Here is a 13,805-nt window from a genome sequence, read left to right on the forward strand (position 1 = left end):
GTCATAAGTTAAAATTTTGCTCAAATGCACAAAACCTTGCTTGTGTGGCTAATCATACCTGTAGTAGGGTCCCATGAATGTAATTGTGTTGGATTTGGGGTCCTGGGTCCTGAGGAAGCTCTTGAAGCAAAGCATGTACAGTTGATGAGACCTGGGTGACGAGTACAAAAGGGACTAGGGCTCGAGCTGCCATCTCTCTTGTCCGATACACAGCTGAACGTCCACATCTGCATGACAAACAATCACACAGAAACATAAAAGTCATGGTTACTAAATTGTCTGAACTTCAGTTTAAGCATTGCTATGGTGACCTCATAGCTTTTTGTGTTGCATAATATTCTGCGTTTGCAAAGTTAGGTTGGCTTCATACGGTGTTATTGCAATTATTCTGTTTTATTCATTCCAAAAATAAATGTCTCTTATCATACCCAAGCGTCAACAACTAATGTTTTTAAGGTGTACTGCTTCACCCCTCCTGAGCCAATTACTTCAATTACCACAATTACTTCGAAGCCACCCTGAAGTCTTTTTCCACGACCTCACCAAACTCCTCCTACACCTGAGTTTTTACCACAACGACCGCCAAAGCTGCATTCCGCTTGGCCAGCTGGTACTCATCAGCAGACGTCCCACTGCAGCAGCAGAAGTCCCACAGGACAAAAAGGCCAAATAGGACTCCTTTTTCAGCTTGACGGCATCTCTTACGGCTGGTGTCCACCAATAGCTTGGAGGACCGACCACCTTACGGCCTACAATGGTGGTGCAGAACATGCTCCTCTCAGAGGATCTTGTTCATGATCGAGGGAAGACGGGTATGAGATTGTCAGGCGGATTGACGCATCGTCTGTAGTGATCCAGACTGTTATTGGTCTGATGCGGTGCAGAGAGAGCTGAGCGGAAAGACAAAAATCTAAATTTTACAGTCAGTCTACATTCCTTTTCTCGCCTATGGTCACGAGCTGTCAGTCATGACTGAAGGAACAAGATCCCAGATACAAGCTAACTGAAATAAGTTCCCTTCACATTTTGTCCGGGCTCTCCGTCAGAGCTAGAGTGAGAAGCTCGGTCATCAGGGAGGGGCTGAGAGTAGAACCACTGCTCCTCTGCATCGAGAGGAGCCAGAGGAGGTGACTTTTGCATCTGGTTAGGATGCCTCCTGGACGCTTCCCCGATGAGGTGTTTCGGGCACATGCCACCGGGAAAAGGCCCGGATGACCCGGATAAACTGGATGACCCAGGACACGCTGGGGAGACAACTGTATATCTCCTGGCTGGCCTGGGAATGCCTTGCTATCCACCCAGAAGAGCTGGATGAAGTGGCTGGGGGGAGGAAAGTCTGGGCTTCCCTGCTAAAGCTGCTGCCCCTGTGACAGCTTAACAAAAAAGTGCAGATGAAATTTTAACAATACCCATCTCCAGTTATTGGTCTTCTGCTGTTAATGACTACTCATCCTGCTTTTGTAATCATTTCTAATCTTGTCAGAAATGTGGCTTAACTCCCGCTAAGAGGGCAATGATGTGTGACTTTGGAGCAGCTGCATACCATGTTAGCGGCGCTAGCTACACAGCCACAACCACGGAGCTGAAGAAGTTGCCTGCAGTGTCAGATGCGCTTGAATACATCATGAATCATCAACAAACGCGATTGGTCGAAAGAGTCCAAGTCTTGGCAGCCAATCACAAGCCGCAGTACTTACATGTCAAGCGGGTAATACCTAATCGCTCGCATTAGCACCGGAACATTTTCGATTTACCCGTAACACTGGAAAATATGGCAACTGGCCTAAACAAAGGGTTTTTTTTTTTACATTAGATGTAAATTCCTTTAAATCTCTCCTCAACAGTGTTGTTTTCGTCAATGATGACGAAAATATACACTATCACTAGTAGGAACGACTAAATGTGACGAAAACTAAAAAGGATTTTCGTCCAAAAGACTGAGACTAAATCTAAAATGCCTGCCAAAAACAACACTGCTCCTCAATGCTGCTCTCTTGTTTTTGTTCTACTTGTTGCATGTAGATGTATTATTAATATGAGTGTATATTTGATATGGCTGTGATAAAGCGGAACTGATAAAGCTCATTATCTTGAACAGCACAAAGAGAAAAACAGCACTGTGGTCAGGAATGAATGTAAAGAAAACAAGGGTGTCTTTTGTCGGGGAAAAAATTCTGTTTTGCCTGTTTTTAAAGTTAAAACGTGTCCTGGGTAATCGGCCCCCACGGGTTAGGTTGAATTGAAGTGGCCTAGTCTACCAGACTGCATAAAAATTATGCTAGCTCCGGCTAGGCCATTTGCAATTAATCTATTGTTTGTTATACATAACAAATTCCTACCAGATTTGAAGGGTGAGCACCCTCACAGCCTCTACTTACTTCCTCACAAAAGAAACAAGAGCCAATGTTGGCGGGGGAGATGCTTTAAGGGGTGTTTATGTTTCTCAGGTTGTTTCTACAGTCTGTGATTGTATTCAACTTTGTGCCAAAAAAGGCTGGATTAGCTTGGCAAAAATCAGTGGAAGTCTGGAAGCCATGTGAAGCTGCAATAAATCATTACAAGGAATGTAGAGATGAAAAGGAAAGCTAACTTTTTGGGCTTTGGCAAGACTGAGTGTCAGATATGGATAAAAGCACAGTTGCATCTTCATTTTTTTTAACATGTTCTTTTTTCATGTTCATGTTCTGTTAGAGGATTGAATAAACAACAATCATGTTGATAAACAATATGAGGCTATTCTGAGCAAGAAGTCAATGGTCAACAATTTCTGATTGCGCACGCATCACGTACAAGCATACACATATGCTTACAAACACATACCAGGCTGAAATTATTACACAAACAGATTTTAAAAACAAACTGGCTGTTTTACTGTATATGGCTTTAAACATCTATTTACTTGCATGCAGCGCCAGACACAAACACACACCTTTGACCGCTTCTCATTTTCCCATTGCCATATATGGTGCATATGTTAACCATCTTTTGTAATTTGTCCCAATGAAACCCTTGTGAAAGGAAATGACAGTTTGGAACTGGGTAATTTTAGCAACAGAATTGTGCCCAATGGGGTCAGTATGAAGGCTGTTGACTGGCATGGGTGAGTCTCATCTGGGCTTCATTTGAAAGAAAACTGGTCAAATGGTTTCCTGCACAGAGACTTCAGCATGTTGTTGGATAAACACGCTCAAGCACCCAAGTGTGTCACTGGGGAATGAACACAAGTAAGGAAGTGGAGTGGTGACTCATTTCAAATGAGAGGGCTCCATTTGGCCATTCACACAAAATGTAGATCCCTGAAAGTGATACTATTGCACAAAAACACCCTCACGGACTCTACTTACGTTCTCTGAAAATAGAACAACATTTCCTCAGTGTTTACAATCAAATATGTGCATTCTACATTATACATTATGTACAGGGGTGCACATAACCGGAACGCAGGTACGCATGCGCAACAGAAATCACTGATGCGTACCGTCATTTGCGTCAGGACGCGCATTCGCGTACCTGTACACACTAGTGGTGCACTGTAACGAATCATCCTTGGCCCGTGATTGCAGTTCAGGACGGGCACAATCCGCAGAATAGTTGGTGAAAAAAACTGTGCGTTCACATTAAGGCAACGTGATTAGTCTGCGTTCAGCAAAGGAAGTTGAAAAACCTCAAGATAACACATAAGTCGCATGTACAAGAGCGTTTTGCAAACATACTGAATGAACACACCGATTCCACAAAGGCTAACTTCAAAATAAAGCTTACCATATAATACATTGAGTCATTAATGCCAATGCAATAAATAGCCTTGGTGAACTTTTACTTTGAAATTGGCCCACGTGGTGGCGTAACGGCTAACATGACTTCCATTTTCGATGTTACGGCAGTTTTAACGCTTGCCACCAACACTAACGCAATGCCGTCCCGGAATCAGATTCAGTGTCTAATTTAGGATGTGAACAAACCGCTGGTTAGTTACGCTATCATTGTATGATACGGTACAAGTACCTGGCGTTAGTGGCTGGCAGCTGTTATCGTTAGCTGGTAGTTCAACAGCTGTTCCTTGGCTTACAATACTGTACTTTTTTTTTGTTTACTTTTTCAATATTGTTGACCAAGATTACTTTGTAATGCGCTGCCCATGTTGAAAGGAAGGTGCCTTAAATTGCACACGAGGGTCTTTCTCATTATGAAAAAGAATAAATTAAAAATCAAACTTTGTCTTCATTTATTTTATAAAAACACTTTTGCTCAATAAATAATTCAAAGAAAACATTCAGCTCAAAATGTCTGGCAGGATACCTTGGAATTTATACACTGTACCATTTACAAAATAACCCTTTGTTCACAAAAAGTTGGTAAATCCCAGCTCTACCTGAGACAGTCTAATCAAGCTCATGGGAAGTAGGAACCTACCAAAATAAAAGCAGCGTTTAACATGGATAAACAGGACCAACAGTCCGAACCCAAGAGATATGCTGAAGTCTTATCAATAAGCAGAGGTTTCATGTGACATATGATGATAGTTCAAGCTCCAAGAATTGTTTAAACTTTTGCATTGCTTGACATTTCGGGTGCTTCAGCTGCCAGGTTTCACTGTAATTTGAGTTCAAACACTTATATGTCACTGTGTACCATCAGTCTTGACATAAGACAGTGTTTCATTAACATGTGGGTGATAAGAAACTAAGAAAAATAAGTGTGAAAAGAACACTTTACACCCTTGGAAACGATAGAATGTGTGGGCATTTCTGAGCCCTCTGAATAGGGATGAGAAATGTGATGGGAGTATAGTCAAAGCAAGAAGGGAGGAGAGATGTCTGGGCTGGTATCATAAATCATGGAACTCTGAGGCTTTGCCATTACATGAGTGAGAAGGAGGGAGAGAAAATTACAGACATTGTTGGAGATAAGACACATTGTTACCAGTTGTTCAGTACTGGAAAAAAATGAGACCATCAGTTCTGAAGAGAAATACATTCATCTGCATATTAATCTTTTTGATGTAGACATTAATATTCCACATGTACGATGTAAGTATGACACGCTAAATGTAAATAGGAAAAAAATCTGTAGGTGGAGGCTCAAGATCAAGTGGAGGTAGTGACAGTTATTCACATGCCTGATGATGACGGTTTGGAGGATGGGAAGGAGGTAGAGACAACTATGACCGGGGCCAATAAAGTTGGGAGGGATGCTAATTTTAACGTCTTCAACATGTGGTCTTCATTTGGGTGGATACATTCACCGCATAACTCCTCTGACAGTCAAGCAGCAAGACAGGATCCAGCTGTCAATGTGAGGAGAACTATGATACGGATAGATGTATAAATACATTTGATAAATTTAGCCAAAAGGTATTTTGGAAAAGGGCATTTATTTATGAAAAAGCCTTGTTTATTGTTACAGACCTGCCAGTCGACAATCACACTAAGAAATGGTGGAATGCAGATGAAGGGCAAAATAAGATAACTATGGATTTAAACGCCAATGTTGTTCTATTTATTTCTATTTTATAATTGTATCGTGTATGATTTCACTGCGTAGTAGAAGTAGAATAAGTAATCAGCGGATATTCATGACAAGTGAAAAAAATATATATATGTAGCGCAAAAGTTTCATCAAACAAATGTTGATGGGGCCAATAAAATGGGTGGTTCCACCAACATGTTGTAAGCCACCTGGGATTTGGTAAAAATCATAATGTGTAACAACCAATAGAATCACTGATGTCACGCCTCAGAAATTGTTGTTTTTCGGTCATCATTGACTCATCTCGTGTGAATGGTTTATTCCAGCAGTCATTGTACATACAATCATTTTGATTAAAGAGTGGCTTAGAATGTATTTAAAAATAACCCTTCTTTGTGGATGCATAACATCTGTTTAGCATGTCATCTTGATCTCATCTTTTAAAATACATATGTAGGCCATATTGTTAAAATATAGTATGCATTAGGGTTTTATTAATTCATACTTCTTTATACTGTATAAAGTGAGTATTTTTTTGTTGTTGTTTAATTGTTGTGTGCGGGGTGGAAACATAGTGAGGCATTCAATTCACGGAAAAACTGACAAATATTGCATTTGGGATGACGTGGGACATGTCAAAACAAACTTTTATACGTTTGGTTTAGTTTCTGTATTGCTAAATGCACAAAGGGGGTTGACTTCCAGGTCAGGTCTGATTTGCAGGTGCAGTAGATGAACATGTCTGAATAATATTTGCAGACTTCTCCATCTCAGGAATGTCAAAAATGAAGGTTAGAACCACAGTTTCCCATTCGCCAGAAAGCTTTACTCCCCAGTAAACAGAGTGTGGTTCAGATAAAACCAGTCACAATCTAATCACCAAGTCTGACATTAGACAGCACAAACAACAAAACTTTTTAAAAACAAAAACTTCCAACTAAGGCCATGTCCACAAATACATGGATATTTTCAAAACATAAACAGCATTTTCCTAGCACGAGGTAAAAGGACCTACACTTCTTTCCAAAGATACTGGAACAGTAATTTCATTTTTTTTTTCTTCTGTGGACTGAAAACATTTGGGTTTGATATCAAAATAACAGAAATCAAAAGCTTTTGATTCCAGGTACAATCTGGATCTAACATACAATTTAGAGGGTATCATTACTGTGTTATGAAACACCAGATTTGTAGGTGAGCAAATAGTACAAGAACAAACTTAAAATAGGTTCAAGTGAGACTTAATACTGTATATATGAAAGGACCAATTGCAAATCATTTGCAATAACTGCATCAAGCTTGTGACCAACTGACATTAAAAAAGTTCAGCATTGATTTTTTTTGTCATGCTTTTGCATCTTGTCACCTTTCCGTTTTATGTTGTTTGTTTTGGGGGTTACTCCTCTTTAAAACAGAAGTCAAGTGAAAAAGAAAAATCTTTGAAATCATTTTCTGTACCCCACTAGTCTATACATGGTATTATGATTAATAATGCATTGGTGGAATAAGAATTGAGCAGAATAATTCACCCGTTTTTATCTATCTCATGGGGCAGCCATTTTGTACTGTACTATCACCTGCTGCCGACTGAAACTGACTTCAAAATCCCAGAAGGATTACCTTGCGAACGTCACGTAACTAAACCCGGAAAGTGAGCTGTGATGTGTGCAAGCAGGTTCTGCTCTGCACTTTGACATCAATTTCAGTACAGGACAAAATAGTAGCCCCTTACGAGGGATAAAAACAGATGGATTATTATGCTTAATTTTTATTCCACAAACGCAATATTCATCAGAACAGTGTTCTTAGTGGTGGTGTAACAAAGACCAATTTGGATCAGATAATCGGTTTTAACTGAACTGAGTTGTTATATTTTCAAATGTAACAATTTAATCGTATTATATCCATCTATTGAGATACATATCGAATTGTCTTGAGAGATGCACGGCAGGTATACAGTAAATCGGTTTGATGTTGCTGATGATTTCTTGTTTCTTTGAATTTAATTAACTTGAATAATTTGGGGTTTGGAGAGCTTTTATAAGTTGCAATGTGTTGATAAACATGACAAAAGCTACAGTCGTATCATTTTGAATCAAATTGTAAACCCACCGAATGGAACATAATTACCGGTACCCGTTAATCATTCCAATTGAAAATGTACCGTTCTTGAATCGTATCGTATCGCACACCATGTATCAAAATCGTCTTGGTCGTCTTTTACTGGACATATCCACACCCCAAGTGTTTAGACCAGTGTGGAGGACAGAGAACATATTATTGCAAAGATTTTTTTTTCACTTGACTTCCACTTTAAACTGTCAGGCAAAATCTTTCTGTCCTTGTGCAAAATCATGAATGATGATTAGTAAGTCCGTGCCAGAAGATACCATGCGAGCCCAAACCGTGAAATTAACTCCACTGTCTTTCAAAGATGAGCTTAGAATACATGTATTTTAATTTTTGGAGTATGACTGTATGTTTGGCATCATGAATTTTTTTGATGCTCGTCTATGTAATTTTCAGCATATTCCAGTCTGGTCTTCTCATTCTTCTTGCTAATGAATGGTTTGCATCTGACGCCATTTGCTATTCAGGATCAACAAACAAGGCAGAAACAAAACCCAAAATGAAATAAAATAAAAATTTAAAAAAGAGTGTATAGTTTTTTTTCCTTCTTGGAATTTCCAATGTGTTTAAGTTATAATATAAATAAATCAATGTCCCTTGGATGGGTGTTTTTCTTCCCCTCCCCTCCATAAATGTTTCATAACCACTCGCTTTTTTGAGCCCCACATAAAGGACATTACAAGAAAACATTAAGAAATAAAATTGTTATGAAAATCCATGTAGCATATATGGAGTCATCTGGTGTAGCCTCTGAACCTTTAGTTAACAGAAACGTGTGTTGCATTCACTCCTGCCCACTGGAGACTTAATATTTGTCTCCATGTGAACACAGCCTTAGACTGTATTTTTGTTCAAATGAAAAACAAAAACAATCCACATGTTTAATTTTTGGCATCATTAGTGCACTGAGTTTAAACCAGATAGATTCAATAAAAACAAGTGATATCTTATGGGAATACAACTTTGTGTACAATTTGTAGAGGAACCAGTGCTAAGCAAATGAAAATAAATGATCTGACGTACAACGTTTAGACTACATGTGTTTTGTCTTGATGATTGTATGTTTCCATACTTAGAAAGGCTGTACAGCTCAGTAAAACTTTGTTTGAGAAGTTTATCGTGCTTGGGTGAGCAGGTGTGTGACCCTCTTGATCACAACAGCATTCCAGTTGCCTGCAAGCCACATTCTCATTGATAGTGATGACAATAGGGAGGAGCTGCAGATGGAACATTAAGTTGGCTACCAAGCCAGCCCACACAGATCTCAGACTTGCTCAAGGGCACTATAACTCTTAAGAATAAGAATAATAATAAGAATGCCTTTATTGATCCCACAGTGGGGAAATTTTCATTGTTACAGTAGCAAAGATATAGGTCACACAGGGGCGGCGGCATAATGTGGCCATTAATGTATAACATTGACGGCAAACATTTAGAATCAAACCTATGTAGATATACGCAGTAACATGTGTATATACACATGTGTATACACACCAACCTACATCTACATAAAAAAACGGGAGGCAGACATATAGAACGGCCACAAAGCATTGCGCTGTATTGACAGGCCACATCGTGCGTGCGCACGCAGGCACACACTCAAATGCTTTGAAATCACCAACAGATCATACAATTAAGATTTTTTTCTAAAAAAAAAAAACAATACACACCTAATATTTAATTGCATGTACTCACGTCATTTGAAAGGGATTAAAACAAATTTTACAACTGTTTTCTTTCCTCCATTTTCTTGGTAGTTACTCATTAAACTCTGGCATCCAAAGCGTGCTTAAATGTGTCATTCAGTGGTTGCCTACAAACCAAAGTGCCACGCTTGACGCTTGAGCTGGAACGTAGGCAAGACTGAGGCAACTAGGCAAACAATAATTGTGGCTTAAAAAAAGCATCTGTGTGTTTTGCTGGAATTTTCAAAAAGATTTAGAGGACATGCGATATGCTGTCCAAGGAAAAAACTAAATAAAGGCAATCACTCAACTAAGCCACTATCACCAACGGGCATGAGATGCTCTGAGACTGAAGCCAGAAAAAAAGGAAAACCATGTCCAGTTGATGTACACCACATTCCAGTGAGAATGCTTCATGTTCGCTTTTCACCTGGCCTGATTTGTCGATGAGAAATTTGGCGAGGGTACGACAGCACGCCCTCCGTTACTCCCTATAAAATCGCACCTATCAACAAACTTGCATAAATAACCGTAAATTCCAACTATTAAACCACTAAAATGGACTTTTAGTTCACATTTGAGTGTACATCCTGACTGAAAAAAATCTGTGGCTCGATGTTGTCATATTTCCCTTGGTTTTCTGGTGTTTGGACCACAGGGAATGCACCATCAATCTATGGTCTCCATCATAAGTGGTAAGTGGTAAAAATACTGACAAATTTAAACAGTAAATAAATGAGAGGACTTGGGCTACTGTTAGACTGCTTCTAATTTATTGCTGCTGACATTGCAATGTATTGTCACCTGTGATGATGCATGCATATGTCCAGGAGAACTACTGCTGCATTTGTGTGCACGCTTGCCTCTTCCTTACCTGATGATGAATGGCATGAACGGGGCAAGTCCCAGAGGTGAAGAGGATCCATCCATTGGAGACGGGTACAATCGGCTGAGCACCAGCAGCAGCAAGAAGAGACTGGGATGCAGCTTCACTTGACCACTGTCACTATACATACATGGATACAATTATACAATGCCAATCATTTCGACTCATGCAGCAGCGTTTCAGTTTCAGGCCAATTAAAAGGTGTGTTTATTATTTGTATTTTTTATCTTCTCTTGTTTACTGCTGTGTTGTCTCTTGTGTAGTTGTTTGCTGCACTTTGGGCATCCCCTGGCTGTATCTGGTGATCAATAAATGGACAGCAATTGAGCTAGTTAAAATTCAGCTCAAGGCTGAAGCAGCATCATGATTCTAGATCAAGTGAGGAGGATTTGCCACCCTCCACTCAGCACACCAGGAGGCAACTGTTTGGCTCAAGGACTTTGTATTTGCTAAATAAATAAGTAAATTCAAGTAAGTTCAAATCATGTTTTGCGGATAATATTGCACTGGGCTATACAGTATAATGGATTTCAATACACTGCTGCCTGATTGTGTTTAGATTAATAACCACATATAAAAGGGATATGACAAAAGTATTGACAACAATTTGGGCTTTTTGATTAATTAATCTGATTTTAGAGCGAGGGCATGAAAAATCACACATCTGCGAACTGATGACTGTTCTTAAGATAATGGTAGCTAGCGCTGCAAAAAATCTAAACAGTAACTAGTTATACATACGGTTAGGGTTGGGCAATAATTCAATATCAATATATATTGCTTTCAACAAAATGTTCAATAGAAAAAAAATAGGAAGAAACCAATATGGCGAAGATCTGTGCCACATTAAAAGCATGTAAGAGGAAATTTGGAGCACAAATGTGTGTTTTGAGCGCGGCCGAGCTCGTCTATCGAGCAGCTGAACGAACGAAAAACAAGTGCGCGTGCGTCGAACAAAAGTGTGCCTTAGCTTTGATCAAGAAATAACCAGTCATCGCAACGCAATGAATACAGTGACAGTCAATATAATGTCTATGGCTTAATGTAGGAATCAATGATTTGTTATACGTATTATCTTCAGCAAATAAGCATTCGGCGGCACTGCTTGAGCCAGGAGCACGGATGTAAACAATATTACATTACACATTACTCTGCAATAAAATGTACACAAAAAAAATTGTCCATTACTTGAAAAGTGGTTTTACCACCAGATATTTTAAATGGTATTTTTCCTCTGGTTAGTGTTGTTTTATTGTATCTTATCTTTAAACTAATTAAAACGTTTTTATTTTTTATTTTGATTAGGTAAAGAAATAAAATGAAATTGAAATATATCATTATGAATTACTTATATTGTGATAGACTTTTCAGCCATATGGCCCAGCCCTACATACTGTACATACATCAAAAGCAGAACAAAACTCATGGATAAAATTGGAAGACAATGCTGTAATCTTAGTAGATAAAACCACCCTTACATTAGTATCTGTAAAAACAACAAGAAATGGACAGGTAGACAGTTATATGGGGAAACCTTTACATGGCATTTAAGTGTCACTAAGAGCAATTATTCTCTCTTATGTCCTATTGTTTGCTTCTACAATTGAGGTTTAGGTAGCTTGATATACTGTAGACGATGTGGGGGAAGTCCGAAAATTGAGATTAGGTTCCGTGGGAAATCCATGGATGTTTAAACAACCAGTCAAGGGAGTGAGGGGGATTGTGAAAGTGTCCTCAATTAATTGGATCTAAAGGAAGATAAGGCTGTCTGGAGAGCTGTTAGATGATTCAAATGCTTTTAAAGGGGGAGTTTTGTTCAAGCGGGGAAAGATAAGGCAGATGAGTCTCAGCGGACTCAACTTTTGACTGCAGAAACACTAACCCAAAGTTGGTGACACATTTGCTGTATACTGCATTTTTTCCTGAAATTGGCTAATTGAGTTAGTGAAACTTTTGAACACACCACAGAGTTCATTTCATGAGACGCTAAGTTCAAAGGTCACCTTGTTTCACACGTAAAAAAGGTTTGTTTTGAAGAAGATAATTTTAAAGCTCCGAATAATTTTAGCCTCTAATAGAACTGCTGCATGGACTTAAAAAATATCTTTAAGGGAAGTCAACCCAAACATATTTTTTTTCCAGAATATGTTCTATGCAGGCCCACTAGTTGAAATACGGCATTCTGATTAATATTGGGTGTGTGGAATATAAATTAATATTAATATAAATTTTAGCCATCTCAGGGGGCGGCCGTTTTGTCACTTCTGTCGACTGAAGATGAGTTTTCTGAAGATGAGCCGTGATTGGTCGTTATCTGAGTCCTGAGCAACTTCGATGTCATCTTCAGTCAGCAGAAGTGACAAAATGGTCGTCCCCTGTGCTAGCTAAAAACGGGTTAACTTCTCATATTTCAAAAACATAATATTAATCAGAATGCCGTGTTTGGACTAGTGGGCCTGCAAAGAACAAATTCTGGAAAAATATATGTTTGGGTTGACTTCCTCTTTAAACAACAAAATTATACATGAGAAAGTCAAAGTGGTTTCAGCGACCCCCTCACCTTTCCACTGAGACAGCTGCCTCCTTGAGCTGGTTCAGAAGAAATGGATACAGGGCTGGAAAACGAGTGAAAAACTCACGACCAGTCATTCTAAGGCGAGAGACAGAGCATAAGGGGAAAAAAATATTGAGCTACAAATACTAGGAAAAAAATAAATAAAAACATGTTGTATAGTCATGGCAAAATCTTTCATTCACCTATTCTCCTGTCAAACTCCACAAAGCTTTAGTAATAGGTTTAAATTATGCTGATTGAAAACATTACAAAGACAAGTACAGGTGAAAAAATAACTAACAATTCCAATGCTGTACGTTTATTACAGAATAGTCCACTATTTTAAATGGAAACTGTTGGACAAAACCACTTAAAGATTCCCACTGACTCTCCCGCGGGACCTTACTTTTTTGCGTTTTGGCGAAAGGATAAAATTAGTGAAATTTGAAAGCGAAAACAATTATATGAATAAACAACAGTTAACTATGTGACTGCTTTCAATTTTGCAAGTTTTTTCATATCCGAAACAAATTGAGCCTGTTTTAGCTCTGCTCAGGTAAGTGTATGCATAGACTGGTGAGGCATAACCAAGCATGCACGCACACGCGTCAATAAAATGACAAAATTGATATTTCACAGTCTTAGCCTTGCTTCAGCAACCGCCATTCAACCTCAGCACTATTAAAGTTTTTATTTAACTGTGCTTGTCTAAATGAAGTTGTTCCTTAAGGGAGGAGAGCATGCTACACCAAACCGAGATCATATGAGCAGAGAGACTGCCTCTGGGTTGCAAACATTTGTGAAGTGATGAGCGGGCACAATGACAAGCTGCCACGTGTGTGTGTGTGTGTGTGTGTGTGTGTGTGTGTGTTTAAAAATTGCAGTCCACGAGGGTGTGAGAAACTCCTCACCACTTGTGATCTAACAGACACGCAAGTAAAATATGATGCTCAAACGGATCACTGTGTACACATGCAAGTACAGTACTTAAAGCATGAGCATGTGGACGTGGTCTTGGGATGAAAAAGTCCTTTCGGACAAAAGTCTGCTGCTTCCAAGTCAAAGGCCAAGGGTTATGTCA

The 13,805-nt window shown here is 39.1% G+C and overlaps 1 protein-coding gene across 6 annotated transcripts in view; it reads right to left on the reverse strand.

Moving 5' to 3' along the window:
* The window catches only part of thada (THADA armadillo repeat containing), a 102,606-nt gene that overhangs the window by 55,259 nt on the left and 33,542 nt on the right, over positions 1-13,805 (reverse strand). For all 6 annotated transcript variants that reach the window (XM_086044787.1, XM_086044786.1, XM_086044785.1 and 3 more), the window contains exons 27-29: positions 12,731-12,820; positions 10,159-10,290; positions 59-227 (exon numbers count right to left, since the gene is read on the reverse strand). In XM_086044787.1, coding sequence (XP_085900913.1) covers positions 59-227; positions 10,159-10,290; positions 12,731-12,820 — 391 coding nt within the window. The remainder of the gene's footprint in view (positions 1-58; positions 228-10,158; positions 10,291-12,730; positions 12,821-13,805) is intronic.

This window comes from Filicampus tigris, chromosome 11, assembly GCF_054856515.1.
Source record: "Filicampus tigris isolate MCC_2025a chromosome 11, RoL_Ftig_1.0, whole genome shotgun sequence".
Taxonomy (NCBI): Eukaryota; Metazoa; Chordata; class Actinopteri; order Syngnathiformes; family Syngnathidae; genus Filicampus; species Filicampus tigris.